The following is a 15482-nucleotide window of genomic DNA, read 5'->3' on the forward strand; positions in this document are numbered from 1 at the left end:
ATTATTACCCTGTTTCCCCGAAAATAAGACCTTGCGCGATTGTTGGTCATGGCTGCAATATAACCCCTACCCCTCAAATAAGCCCTACCCCGTTTCCCTGAAAATAAGACCTACAAGGACTTTAACTAGGGCTTATTTTGGGGGGTATGGCTTATATTACAGCCATCACCAACAATCACGATAGGTCTTATTTTTGGGGAAACAGGGTATGAGGGAGTTGGCCTATTTTACATCAACAGTTTTAACACAATCACTAAAATCACATATTAGCTTTGGCAAGCTTATGCAAGTGTAAAAGTTTTAAATTGGCAGCTTTCATTAACAGTTGGGCGATTGTGCCATGTTATAAGGTGACAACCGTGTCCCAGTTTTGCTTTAAAAAAAAAAAACATGAAGCTTTACAATCACTTTAAGGTTGGGCAACAATACAACAAAACAGAACTTCAAAACAGGCCCCGAACGAAAAAACAAGGGCTGAAGAACCTAAAAATATTCACATAACAGCTTGAAGCACCTTACAACCTAAGCATGCATCAGCGAAGGCCTGAACATCCACATAGAAGAGAACGTGTGGACAGAGGGCCATTAGGTGACCTTGCGGATCTGGGATACAGATGTTTGATGCTGAACTGTCCATGAGACACCAACAGGCCTGCTGGAATAAGCTCTGATGGGAAGGCCGAGGAACCTTTCCTTAAAGAGGAAGTAAACCCTGATGAGTTTACTTCCTCTTTGACTCCCTGCAAAGGTAAAGCATAATGGACTACTATGCATCGCATAGTAGCCCATTATGTGTCACTTACCTGACACAGGAGCCAGTGAAGTCACCGATGTCCCCTGTAGTCTGGAGCATTCATCTTCTCGGTGGGTCTCGCTGCTCCGCCGCTGTCATTCGATGAAGCCGTGATGACATGCGCATGGGAGCCGTCACTCGCGGCATATCGCCATTGACAGCGGCGCGCCACTGTCTTGGACCAACAGGTAAGCCTTAATCTAGGCTTACTTGTAGGTCAAAGTGGTTTGTAAGGGTTTACAACCACTTTAAGGCCCTGAAAATAATTTGTCTGATCCACCTGGCAATATCAGCCATTCGTGCAAAGGGTACTAGCGGCCAGAATGGATAAATGATCACCCAATGGAGCTAAAAGCTAAGCCTGAACAAACAAGTCTCAACCTACTTACTTTGTACACGTGGGTTCTGCCATGCATACGATTAAAAACAGTTTTACCTAGAGGGGTATTCACAAGCTCTGAGAAAGTGTGGGGGGGGGGGTGTCTCCACTCTAAGCATGCATGAGCTGCAGTAGCCCAGGTGTTGCAATAATTGCTGCTGTAATGCGCCCTCAGCAGCGAGAGAGAACCAGAAAATGTTGCAAGTCCAGAACCCAGTAATAATGAATATTGATCCGGTTTTGCTACAGCACCAGGTAAATTTAGCTCAGAGTTGCGCTTTAAAAGCAAGAATTCCAGACTGTTTAATAAGAACAATGAAGCCAACTGTATGCTGATCTCTTGGTTGTAGCTAGTGCAGGGAATTCTGGAGTCATTTTTTTTCCAAGAATCCACTTTCATTTAGTTTACCAGAATTGGTATTGCAGGTTTCATTTGAGGCCCGGTCTGGAGGGGGGATTTCTCATTATTTAGCAGTACCTGATTTTATATACTATGTGTCATCATTATACAGGATAAGACGCACATTCCAGCACACTTAATGAAAGGACTCACAATCAGCATTCACTACATGCATGAATTAGCAGAGAATGCATTCTGCATGAACAATTATCTGGCATTTATTGACCACTTGACAAACGATTTAATGATTGCTGTAGAAGGAGCGAAGAGCCATAAGCATTTGGCATTTATTACAAAGAAAGTAAAGACATTTATATAATAAATCTGTATTAGACGTTGATTCTTTATATTCATGGCAGGTTAAAATAAAGAGCAATGAGCTTTAGGCTTCGTTCACACCGTATGTGCATAAATACTGATGAGAAAATGCACAGATTTGACTTGTATAGAATATTTGGGGTTTGTTGACACTATGAACAGAGGTGTACTTTTTTTTTTGTCTAACACAGGTCTCTGCAGGGACCCAAAGAAAACAATTGTTTCCTAGGTGTTCTGTTCACACCAAAAAGCTGGTGTAGTGTTTTTTTTTTTTTTTTTGTTCTATGCAGAAACATGCATACATGTTGCATTTTTCTGCACAGAAATAATGCTGAATTCCACATTACAAGGTTAAATTAGAAGTGCTCTTTTGCCATGTCAGAGAACAAAATGTTCTATACACCTAATCTAACAGTGCAAGGGCAAATTCAACCATTTAATAATTAAAGCGGTATTAAACCCAAAACCAAAAGGGTTACATTTTGTCAACATACCAATCCTTAGATATGGTGGCTGCAATAGGATTTCTTTTTAAGGCCCCCCCCACCCTCGTTTTCACCAGGTGATCTGGCCAATAACACATCTCTGTATTAGGATCCTCAACTCTTTAACCACTTACTTACTGGGCACTTAAACCCCCCTCCTATCTAGACCAATTTTCAGCTTTCAGTGCTCTTACACTTTGAATGACAATTACTCCGTCATGCAACACTGTACCCAAATGAACCACATTTGAACAAAAACAAAACAAAAAAACCTGTCACTACCTATTGCTATCATGGGGAATATCATAGGGGAACACGAGCGTCGGTCTGGTGTCAAACTAAAATGGTAACCTGTAAAATGTATTTAGTTTGTCGCCACTCATTTTTTTTATTTTTTTTTTCAAAAGTGACAAAAAGCGAGATCTGCAAAAAATATGCCTCAGCAGATAGCTTGGGGTGTCTACTTTACAAAATTGTGTCATGTGGGGGGGGGGGGGGGGGGGGTGAGTTGTGCTATCTGGGAATTTCATGGCCTCAGAAACTCTGATGGGGAGTAAAATCAAAAATGTACGCCCTTAGAAAGCCTTTTTGGGGGGGGTTTTATGCTATCTTGGCATTTTATTGCCATCGAAACTGCGATAGGTAGTGAGGAGTGAAATCAAAAATTACACCCTTAGAAAGCCCAAAGGCAGTGATTGGTTTTCGGGGTTCTGTACGCGGTTAGACTGACAAAAAGTTACACACATGTGGTATCTCTGTACTCAGGAGAAGCAGCAGAATGTATTTTGTGGTGTAATTTCACATATAACCATGCCAGGTTTGAACAATATATCATTTAGTGACAATGTTGTGTGTAAAAAAAAAAAAAAAAAAAAATAAAAATAAAAATTTAATTTTCCCACAACTGTTGGCAAAATAGAAAATATTCCATGCACTCAACACACCTCTCAGCAAATATGGAGTCATTTGGGGGTGGTTTGTGCTATCTTGTCAATTCATGACCTCCGAAACTGTGATAGGTAGTGAGGAAGTGAAAGCACCATTTTGAGCCCTTAGAAAGCCTGAAGGCGGGGATTGGTTTTCGGGGGACTGTACTCGGCTAGGCTTCCAAGAAGTCTCACACGTGGTATCCCCATATTCAGGAGAAGCAGCAGAATGTATTTTGAGGTGTCATTTCACATTTGCCAATTGCATGTTTGAGCAATATATAATTAAGTGACAACTTTTTCAATCACTTGTGACCAAAAAAAAATATTCAATGGGCTCAACATGCCTCTCAGCAATATGGGGTCATTTGGGGGGGTTGTGCTATCTTGGCATTTTATGGCCTTTGAAACTGTGATAGGTAGTGGAGTGAAATAAAAAATTACGCCCTTAGAAATCCTGTACGTGGCTAGGCACCCAAAAAGTCTCACGCATGTGGTATCCCCCTACTCAGGAGAAGCAGCAGAATGCATTTTGAGGTGTAATTTAGTGACAACTTTGTGTATTTTCTTTTTTGTAATTTTTCAATCACTTGTGAAAAAAACTAAAAATTCAATGGGCTCAACATGCCTCTCAGCAATTTCCTTGGGGTGTCTACTTTCCAAAATGGGGTCATGGGGGGGGGGGGGGTTGTACTGCCCTGCCATTTTAGCACCTCAAGAAAGGAGACCGGTAGTGAAACAAAAATCTGCGTAAATTCTAGAAAACTTACCTTAGTTTGTAGACGCTATAACTTTTGCGCAAACCAATAAATATACGCATGTTGACACTTTTTTTTTACTAAAGACATGTGGCTGAATACATTTTGACCTAAATGTTTGACTAAAATTTAGCTCATTAAATTTTTTCATAGCAAAAGTAGAAAATATTATTTCTTTTCAAAATTTTTGGTCTTTTTCCATTTATATTGCAAAAAATAAAAATCGCAGAGGCAATCAAATGTGATCAAAAGAAAGCTCTATTTATGGGGAAAAAAGGACGCAAATTTCGTTTGGGTACAACATTGCATGACTGCGCAGTTACCAGTTAAAGCAGCGCAGTGCCAAATTGTAAAAAGTGCTCCGATCATTGAGCAGCCAAATCCTCCGGGCTGAAGTGGTTAAGCAGGCAAATATTCCAGTCTGTAAGTGGTTAACACTCTTAACTGATACGATTGCAGGAGAGCTTGTTCTGTTGACAAAAAGATTTGCTGGCCAGAACATCAGGTGAAAAACAAAAACGCCAAGAAAAAGAAAAACGAATGCAGCCATCATATTCAATAATTGGTAAATTGATTTATAATAAAGGCTTGCTTTTGGGTTTACCTAAAGTTTACCCATACTCAAACCTATCAACTTCATGGGTTGCATAAATAAGGCACAATATTTTATATTCCTGGGTAATGTGCTGCTTCAGGCTCCATCCAGTAGCAGCCAGCTGCCTGAAGGCCTAAAAATCAGTCAGTCTGAATTCTCCTCGTTTTCTTCTCAGGAACTGCCCAGGCTTTCATGTGAGCCGGTGAGGAGAGAGATATAGGTTAGGTTGTTGATTTTTCTTTTTGTTATAGGTGCAGAGCTTTGAGGGTGCTGTATTACAGAGAATAAGGCAGACGCATTCAACCAGTCACATCTACACTGGCTTCCATCAAGAATATTTGTTCCAGTTTATAACTCGCCAGGTAGAGAAAGAGCGCATTGAAAACCCCAAAGAGTTCAGTGGCAGTGCCCATTAATCTGCCCTCATACATTACCTTTGATAAAGTGAACCTATTGCACCATTTTCTCCAGGAGGGATTTAAAGTCCAGCTCCAGCTTTCCTCCCATTCTGCACCCTCTCTCATCACTTTTCTTTTTAAACTAGAAATTACCTGTAAATACCTTAAATTTAGCTGCCTTCTGGGCAGTTACGTGCTCTAAAACATTGGCATCAGTGCCATGCTCTAAAACATTCTCCTGTAATCTAGGACAACATGAAGATGCATACACAAGGGGTAAGGGACATAAATGACACTGGCTACCATTCAACTGAGGTCCAGCCCTTGAGAAGGGGCTCGTATTGCAATAGAAACTTTTTTTTTTACCTTAACAGATGATGGTGCTTATTTTTCCGAAATCAAAGCAGAAGTTCCTCCAGTATGTCAGACCTTCCATTGTGGCTGTAAGACTCGGTTCACACTGGGGCAACTTGTCGGGCAACTTAGCCACCTGATAAGTCGCGCTCCATTCTGTACAATGGAACCGTTCTAATAGGAGTGACACAGGTTGTTCCGACTTAGAAAAAGGTTCTTGTACTACTTTTGGGGCGACTTCAGGCGACTTGCATTGACTTCTATACAGAAGTCATTTTGCAAGCCGCCGCTGAAGTCGGATGCAGGTGGCCCGAGGCAGTTGCGCTGTAAGGTGTGCTGCCTTAGTGTGACCTGGCCCTAAAGGTTATTTATCAAAATAATACTATACTTTGTAGTAGTCAATCGCATTCAAGTGGACTTGTAATGTTAAAGGTCAGTGTAGCCCTGTGAGGGAATATTGGAGGCCCCAGCTTCAGGACTACTAAGGACAACTCTTCTTAATATTGGAGGCCCCAGCTTCAGGACTACTAAGGACAACTCTTCTTCATATTGGAGGCCCCAGCTTCAGGACTACTAAGGACAACTCTTCTTAATATTGGAGGCCCCAGCTTCAGGACTACTAAGGACAACTCTTCTTAATATTGGAGGCCCCAGCTTCAGGACTACTAAGGACAACTCTTCTTAATATTGGAGGCCCCAGCTTCAGGACTACTAAGGAGAAGAGTTGTCCTTAGTAGTCCTGAAGCTGGGGCCTCCAATATTCCCTCACAGGGCTACACTGACGTTTAACATTACAAGTCCACTTAGACCCCTTTCACACTGGGGTGCTTTGCAGGCGCTACAGCGCTAAAAATAGCACCTGCAAAGCGCCCTGAAAGAGCCGCTCCTGTGTCTCCAGTGTGAAAGCCCCTGATGTGCTGACAGGACGCTAAAAAAAGTCCTGCTAACAGCATCTTTGGAGCTGTGTTATACATTGCTCCTGCCCATTGAAATCAATGGAGCAGAGCAGCTATGCGGGTGGTTTTAACCCTTTTTCATCCGTTAGCGGGGGGCTTTTAACCCCCGCTAGCCAAATACCCCCACAAATATGACCGTAAAGCGGTGCTAAAAATAGAGGTACTTTACCGCCAACGCCACCCTTGCCCCAGTGTGAAAGATGCCTTACAGGGTGGCTTTTTTTAGCTGCAGAATTACTTTAAAAAAAAAAACTGGCAGGGTACGGCGTTGCCAGGCACAGATCATCCAAACAAACCTCAACAGCAGTAATAAGAAGCAGAAAGCACTGCAGCTCTTTTGTACAAATACATTTTAATGCATTTAGATAAAGACAAGGAGAGATTTAGTGGTTTGCAAATTACAAACAAGTAATTCACAAGCTCGTCTACCTGCAATCTAAACCAGTGAGAATGTACAATACAAGACTACAGTAAACAAAAATACAAAAATAAAAAGCAAACCAAAAAAGTTATAAGTTACAAAATTAGATATGCTAAAAGATTCAGAGATCTTTACATTATGTCCATTTTCTACTATTGTATATAAAACAGAGTTTACTGAACACCATACGTATGCATAGTCAGACTATATGTGTGTGCAGTTAAAGATTATAAGACTTTCGGCGTTATTTAGCAAGGTGCTGCAAAGCAAATTACTAATGTGCAAAGTGTAGTTCCCCCAGCAACCAATCAGATTTGAGTTTTCTGTAGTCAGAACAGTGAAAGGTTTTGGATTGGTTGTTGTGGGCTACATAATGCTGCACATCACACTACCTTATTACCTTACATCGCTAAATTGGTATTAAACCCAAAAGCAAACATATTGCAGCTTACCAATTGTTAGATGTTATGGCTGAATTTGTTTTCTTTTTGAGGTTTGTTTCTTTTCACCTGGTGATCCTGCTAGGAAGGTCTGTTTTCAAACAAAAAACACTGTCCCTCAGATGTTGTAATTGAAAGCGGAGTTCCACCCACTTTTACAAGGTGGTCTTAAAGGGGTTGTAAAGGTAAATGTTTTTTCACCTTAATGCATTCTATGCATTAAGGTGAAAAAACATCTCACACTGCCGGCGCCCCCAGTCCCCCCGTTTTACTTACCTGACCCCTCGAAAATCCCGCGCTCGCCCCCGCCGTCCTCTTCGCCGCTCAGCCTGGCCGCTGATTGGCTGGAGTGGATGGATTGAAAGCAGCGCAGCCATTGGCTCGCGCTGCTGTCAATCACATCCAATGACGCAGTGAGCCGGGGGGCGGGGCCTTGTGATACAGCGAGCGGCTATAGCCGCCGGCTGTATCACGGGAGCGCGCCCGCAGTGCTTCTCACCAATGCGAGGGAGCTCGCATTAACATGAGAAGCACCTGCGGGAGGAAGCCGAGACAGCCGCCGAGGGACCCCAGAAGAGCAGGTTCGGGGCCACTCTGTGCAAAACGAGCTGCACAGTGGAGGTAAGTATAACATGTTTGTTATTTTAAAAAAATAAAAATTTTTACAACCCCTTTAAACTAAAGACTATGCCTCATTTTTGGAGGTTATATATAATTTTTTTTCCTGCTTTCCTACCTTTTATGAAGTACTAAATGTACTTCCCTCTTAGTCCGACCGCCGCAAAATACATAATTTCCTGCTTCTCCCCCCCGACGAGGTGGCCATTCACAAAGCGATGCACGACTCGCGCATGCACAGTAGGAAACCAGCTTTGAAGCCTGAAGGCTCCACTGCCAGTTTCCCTTAGTTACAATAGTAGAGCCTGCACCCAAGCCAATGGATGGATCGGCCTCAGGGGGTCCGACACCGCGGGCTCCCTGGACAGGTAAGTGTCCTTATTAAAAGTCAGCAGCTACAGTAATTTTTGAGGCTGGAACTCTGCTTTAAAGGGCTGAAAAACACTGACAGGGGTGCTTACAATGATCAGCATGTAAAATCTTTATCCCAGAAGGAACGTAACTGTTGCTATAAATGTTTAAAGCGGTTGTAAACTGGGTGCTTTTTTTTTTTTTTTCAGACCTGCAAGGTAAAGCCATAATGTGCTAGTACTAGCACATTATGTGAAACTTGCCTTAAAATTAAGCATTCCAGCAATACGATATCCCCGCTGGAGGGCACTTCCATCTTCAACAGTCTTCCTTCCAAGGTCTCCAGCTGTGGCTGCCCAAAGCCGCGATGAAGTCATTACCGTGCATGCGCAGGGGAGCCGTCATTTACAGCACATAATTCAGGAGGCATGGCCCAGGTGGCCATTCCTTCAAAGCGCATGCGCCTATGACATCATTGGCTGCATATATAGTAAATATCTCCTAAATGGTGCATGTTTACGAGATATTTACAGTACCTGTAGCTAAGAATTATTATAGGCTTACCTATAGGTACAAGTAAAGGACTGAGGTTTACTTCCACTTTAAAAAGTGTTTGCTAAAATTTGTTTAGTGTACTTAAATCTGCTAGTACATTTAATCCTCCTCCCCCCTAGACTGACAACGGTGGCATTCAAATGTGTGGTTGTGCTCCTTTACCCAGAGTGTAGGCACCCTAATGCAGGAGGTATGTTACTGGCTGGATCAGAAAAACAAGAGGAGAAAGACTAAAAAAGAAAACGAATGCAGCCACAACATCTATTGTTTGGTTAAGCTGCAACTTATTACATTTTTGGTTTTGGATTTATTACAGCTTTAAGAGTTTAACTTTATGCAAATGTTGCTAGAGGGCTTATGTAAAAAATAGAATTTCTGTCCCTATCGTTTAACCCATAGATTCCCTGCAGTAACCCCTCATAATTTATGCAAAATAGCCATCAATAATATTCAAATATTTATATGAATGTGCTCAGCATCTGGAACACTGTGTAGATCGGGTCAATGTAGACCTTCTCCTCCAATAAATAAACTGTTTATGGTGCAAAGGTGACTTTCAGGGCAGTAACTGTCCACTAGTCAGCACGGGCGATGCAGTAATACAATGTTCCCATCAGTCTCGCGTATAGTCCAAATATGTCAGCAACAAACATTTTCAGTGAATTAGTATTTACACATTACTTATTCATAATCCTTACATTATCCTTTATCAAGCACTTCAATGACAGCTCAAAGCAAAATGTAGAAAATTAGCAAAGGCGGCCATTACACTTGCGATCTAAATAAAGAAGTATAGACAAACCTTTTTTTGGCTTTACTTCTCTTTTTGGTCACAGGAGCGTATTTACTAACAGCTGATGGGGCAGAGCCTCACCACATTTGGGAAGTATCCCAACAATATTGTCAAGATCCACCTGGCTGCCTTATTGACAGCAAATTCCTCCTTTCACCACATGGCTAGGAATTGGAGCCAGCTGTGCCAGACCTGTGTGTCTCTCCAGCGAGTGGTAGGGGAGCAGAGTCGGGTCACTGTTCTCTGCTGCAAGCAAGCTGGGAGCTGACTGATCGGCCTTAGAGCTGGCGTGGGCCAATTGTAGTGTCACATAGATGCTGCAGTCTGTTTTTATTTTAAACCCCATAATTATTTCTGTATTTCTGCCCAATACCCAGTAGAGGACAGCATACAGTACTCATATTTCTGTTCACTGGGGAAGCCATAACATGGAAACCCAGCCAGGGACTGGTTTCTCGTTCACAGTTAGCAAACTCCCAGTTAAAAAGTACATGTCACAGTTACGGATAGCCTGAAAACCTTTTTTGCAGACTTCTAAGAGCAAGCTATATTTATCAGACTTTTCTTTCCCTTAACAGTGACTGCCAACAAATGATCGAAATTAAAGTAAAACTCTATCCAAAATCACTGCTTTAGACAGAGAAGGCTTAAGCTGGCCATATACCTATAGATTATCTGCAGATTTTCTATGGTTATATGGAAAAAGTGGGAGATTAATCCATCCACACAGTTTAGCGAACATGGAGAAATCTGGTGCACTTTTTCCATCTAACCATAGAAAATCTGCAGATAATCTATAGGTGTATGGCCAGCATAAGACCTGCTCAGGTTTTTATCTGCCTGAGTTATCACTGGGTAAGATTTTTACTTATTTTCTATAGAGGTTCCGACCCCACCACAGAAATGTTTAGTCTAGTTACTTATTAGGTTGATGGACAGTGATGGAAAACTGCTGAAAACCGTGTACTGAACGTGGGATGTGGAGGGTCCCTGCTGATACTCACCATCAGGACAATAAATTATTAACCACTACAATACAGGGCACTTTCGCCCCCTTCCTTCCCAGCCCAATTTTCAGCTTTCATCGCTCTAGCGCTTTCAGTGACAATTGCGCGGTCATGCTACACTGTACCCAAATGAAATTTTTATAATTTTGTTCGCACAAATAGAGCTTTATTTTGGTGTTATTTATTCACGACTCCATTTTTTGCGATAAGCGCAAAAAAAGCGGAAATTTGGAAAAACAATATTTTCTTTTTTCTATTTTAAAAGAAATCCAATAAAATCAAATTTTGTCATAAATTTAAGCCAAAATGTATTCTGCTTCATGTTTTTGGTAAAAAAAATTACGTTAAGTGTATAATAATTGGTTTGTGTGATCACGGACATATGTACGCAAATGATCATGTACATATGTGTGCAGGTGATCACGTACATATGTGTGCAGATAATCATTGGGACATGAGATTTTAGTGGGACATATGTGGGAGACATGTTTTTATTATTAGGGACATGTGTATTTATTATTTGGGGACATATGTGGGGACATTGTGTTTATACTGTGTGGTGTGTTGTGTGTTTACACTAGACTGGTGATCAGTGAGTAAAAAGCTGTAAAAAACAGCTCATACTCACTGATCATCAGCCGGCTGCTGCGATCTGCTCTCCTCTCCTCAGCGATGACTTCTGTGTGAGGAGAGGAGGAGCCGATTGCCTAGCAACCGGCTGTTTGTTTACATCACATGACGGCCGTGATTGGACACGGCCGTCATGTGATCAGGAGGGCCAATCACAGAGCCCTCCTGCCGATCTGAGATGCGCCGTGTCTGGGTGACAAGGGCGCATCAGGATCGCGCTGCTGCGCGCGCGATCCAGCTCCTTCTGATGGACGTTCCTGAACATCCCATCAGAAGTAGACAGCTCCCACCCGGCCGTATATGTGCATTGGCCGGGTGGGAAGTGGTTAAAGAGGAATATACTGCCAACAAAATAAAGGAGACAGTACACGTAAGATACAATGAAAGACAGGAGAGAAGGGAGAGCCTTGGTCTTGAGCGTTTACAAACTAAACTATGTACCACCAATTAACACAAAAATCCCTCAAAACCAGCAGCTACATAAGGGGAGCTTAGTGCCTAGGGACTATTTGAAGGCTCATACACAGCCATGAAGATCACTTTACCTCTGATTGCATTTTTATGCCCCCTCCCCCAACTGTATTGCATCCCATGGCACATAAAAAAAATGAGCCATGTAATACTTGGGAGTTAATCCATTACTATTTAACAGTCTGACATTCCTCTGCTTTTTTTTTTTTTTTTTTTTTTTTTTTAGTGCATGATTGAAAACTTTAGTTGTGGGATTTGAAGTCCTTGACAATCACAAAACCAGAGGCATAACAATCCATGTGTGTAATATATTACTCTGTACACAGTGGGCAGTAGAAGGATACCACCAAAAGGTACACTAGCAAAACATTGTATATGGTCTACGTCTAGCCATCACCTACACACAGTACAGCAGCTGTTTTAGAACGCTTTTTAAAGAAAAAAAAAAGAAAAAATGGTGGCAAGCAATGCTGCATACACACGATTGGAATTCTCGTCGGAAAAAGCTCTGATGGTTTTCCCGACGGGATTTCGCTCAAGCCGTCTTGCATACACACCAAATTCCAACCGTCAAGAACGCGGTGACTAGAAATAGGAAGTTCAATAGCCACCCAGTAGCCAATAGCTTCCATCTCGTAGTTGAATCTGAGCATGCGTGAGTTTTTGCTTGTCGGAATTGCATACACACAATCGGAATTTCCAAAAGTTTTTCCGTCTGGAAAATTGAGAACATGCTATCAATTTTGTTTGCTGGCGGAAAATCGGACATCTAAATTCCAATGGAGCATACACACAGTCACATTTTCTGATGAAAAGCTCTCATCTGTCTTTTGCTGGCCGAAATTCCGACCATGTGTACGGGGCATTAGCCAACAAATACACACCTATATGGTTGGAGTGTTCTTAAAGTACTCCCAAAACATAACCCTAGCCAGATTGTGGTTTAAATACTCTAGAGAAGAGAAAAAATGTTGCGTGTACGATTTTTTCTTTTCTGTCCCCTCAGGGGGGAGATTTCCTGGTGGTGACAACACAATCACTGGGACAGGAATTGAAGTTAAACTGCCCATCAGGGACACAGACAGTAGTTATACATTCCTATCCCTTCTTCACTCCACAGAAGAAAACTGTTGCTGTCTTTTCATACATTAAAGGAATTTCTCAAATTCAAGTCCCTCTGACAAGAAATGAGGAGATTCCTTCCTAACATGAACACAGATAACAAAATAGGTCTCACAGGAGAGTTCCCATTCTAGACTAAAAATAGAGGAAATATTTTGGCTGGGGTTCCAGATTAACACCATCATTATGTGTCCAATATAAAGGTGTACAATTTTTCTTTAGATTTACCTAAATCAAACCTAAATTGAATAAGATAATTGTATAAATATATGGCCAGCTTAAGGCCGGATTTACACTATACAATCTGATTGTACAATTTCCTTTAGCTCTACCATCAACTATGTAGTACAAGGGGTGGCCTGCCTAGGTACAAATTTATTGCTTAGGTTTGTATGTTTGGTAAATCCGGGTACACACAGTCTTTTTTTTTCTTTCAATCCCATGAAAGAAGCGTCCGCTCTAGTCGGAGCCGCTGTACTAACTATCCGACGTTAGTATAGTAATCTTAACCCCCCCCCCCACACTGAGCTTCTGTGTTCTGATGGGGGGGGGGGGGGTCTTTCCACCATTGGCTGAGAGCGTTGTTCTGGGGTCAGTCTGCTGCTGTTTTTCCACCATGCTTGTCTGGCTTCTAACAGACAGGGTGCCGTACACATTGGCTGAATTTTGGCAGGTGTTTTTTTTTTTAACTGGCCAATGTCTCCCAATATTTCGCTCGTATATACGGGACTTAAATCTAAAGGCGATTGTACAGTCAGACTATATAGTGTATGACCATCCTTAGCATTTGTAGAAAGACCAGTACTTGCTTTACAAGAATCTCCCTTCTGTCCATTTATAGTTACAGGCTGTATAAAATAAGATACTGGGTTGTTAGGGGCAATGTCCTCCTGCTCAGGTTACCTGGCACATAATGATCTGGTATGTTTATTCAGAAATGAAGCCATCAGGCTCATCCACAAAGGGCAGTAACTGAGTAACTAGGTCTTCATTTAACCAAGATCCCAACTATAGCTTCCTGGTCTTTGCCCGAAATAAAATAAAATAAAGTAAAATAGGGGCTTTGTGCATCAATACATTTATAGCAGCACTCTGGAACTTGACAGTATGAAATCAAAACAGATCTTATAGAATCTGAGCATCTAACTGTAGGCACTAAAGGAAAACCTGAATGTGCGATTCAGACTTCAAGGTTTCCTGATGCGAGTCGACGAGTGAAAGATTAACAAGCAACTTCACCCAGCTACACAGACTTGCTCGATTAGGCACTGGAACTTAATGGTTTAAGAGGCAAATAGGACATTCCAATGGCTCAGCACTACACGGAGGTCCATTGCAGGTCCCATTTACAGATAAAGTATTCCGGGCTTTTATGCGGCAAATCCCTCATGGATCAGTCTGCAAAATACTGCATAATACTTTTATCTGATACTCTACTTAAGAATCAAGACCAATTAAAAAAGTGTTGGGAAAGAAAAGTGATCTATGTACTAGAGAAGATCTGTGTATTAAATATATAATTAAATCACAATAAAAATCAGAATACTGATAAAATTCCCCACACATCAGTTATTGTATATATTATCTGGCTCACACAGAATCAATATTCAACTACTGAAAAGTAACACTGCGATTGTGGAAAGTCAGTCGATGGAACAATCCTGTAGCCAGCATTGTGACCACTTGCAGGTTCCAGTGTCGTACAAGAATCAATGTACTCGGCAAATATAGCATTAGCTAAATACTAACTTGTTAAGTGAGGGCTACCATCACACGGATGTCATTTAGGAGCACAGAGAAAGCCATTAACTGACAGAATTGTGTATTGAAATAGAACAGGGTTCTATCAATTCAGCAAGTCGCTAAGGATATACAGTCCCGATGCTGAAATATCACAAGTGTTGTGTTATCGGTCTCTTCTAGTGATGATTGTGCAGTAACTGCTTTCCTTTGGTTTACAGCCATAAACGGTGCTGAAAGCGGCAGAGTTCATCATCTTTCTGCGTCGTGGCTGGTCTTGCCCTTTTCCTCATGGTAGTGGATTATCAAATACGACATCTGGAAGAATGGAAATCTTTAGCTTCTTCTCTGGCCAGCTATACTCCTTTGGCAATTTCATCTGAGAAATGGGAACATTAAAAGCAGTCAGCTACCATTTTAAAAAGGAGAGGAGAAAAAAAAATATCTTAAAAAGTTGATGATGCTTAAGTGTCACTACAGAACACGTGCCCTATTATCCATAGTGTAATGTGTACCAGGGCTGCCAACAGTCAGTAAATTTACCAAGTTAGTAAAAATCAGTGATTGTCCATAAATCCCAGGGGCTGAGAATTGGTTGTGCTGTGTTGACTTCAAGTGTAAACCAGGTTATTTACTTATGTGTATTGTCAGTGTTTCAATGTTTAAGTATCCATGATCTTAGTTTTTAATAACAGTTGTCATTTTTCAGGTTGTCAGTAAGTTTCCCATGTTCTGTCAGTAAAAGATGCTGCAGGAGGTTGGCAACCCTGATGTGTACCTTTACTGTGCTGGATGCACACATTTATATTCATAAAAACACTGTCCTTGACAATCCGTTTCACATAAATAACCATGTTTTGCAGGCAACTGGTTCCTAAAGAAATCTTCACTACAGTGATGCCTGTCCCCTTCCTGTCTCTGAACTTCTGCACTGCACCGATTACCAGCTTTGTGACTTATGTAAGTGCTGTT

General features: G+C 41.6%; 1 protein-coding gene across 6 annotated transcripts in view; it reads right to left on the minus strand.

Moving 5' to 3' along the window:
• Nucleotides 1-6695: 6695 nt before the first annotated feature.
• Nucleotides 6696-15482, minus strand: part of SUFU (SUFU negative regulator of hedgehog signaling) — a 94100-nt gene continuing 85313 nt past the window's right edge. For all 6 annotated transcript variants that reach the window (XM_077455305.1, XM_077455303.1, XM_077455302.1 and 3 more), the window contains one exon: nt 6696-14889. In XM_077455305.1, coding sequence (XP_077311431.1) covers nt 14800-14889 — 90 coding nt within the window. In that variant the 3' untranslated portion in view covers nt 6696-14799. The remainder of the gene's footprint in view (nt 14890-15482) is intronic.

Source organism: Lithobates pipiens, unplaced genomic scaffold (genome assembly GCF_037356315.1).
Source record: "Lithobates pipiens isolate NorthernLeopardFrog02 unplaced genomic scaffold, aLitPip1_a1.2 Scaffold_25, whole genome shotgun sequence".
Lineage (NCBI taxonomy): Eukaryota > Metazoa > Chordata > Amphibia > Anura > Ranidae > Lithobates > Lithobates pipiens.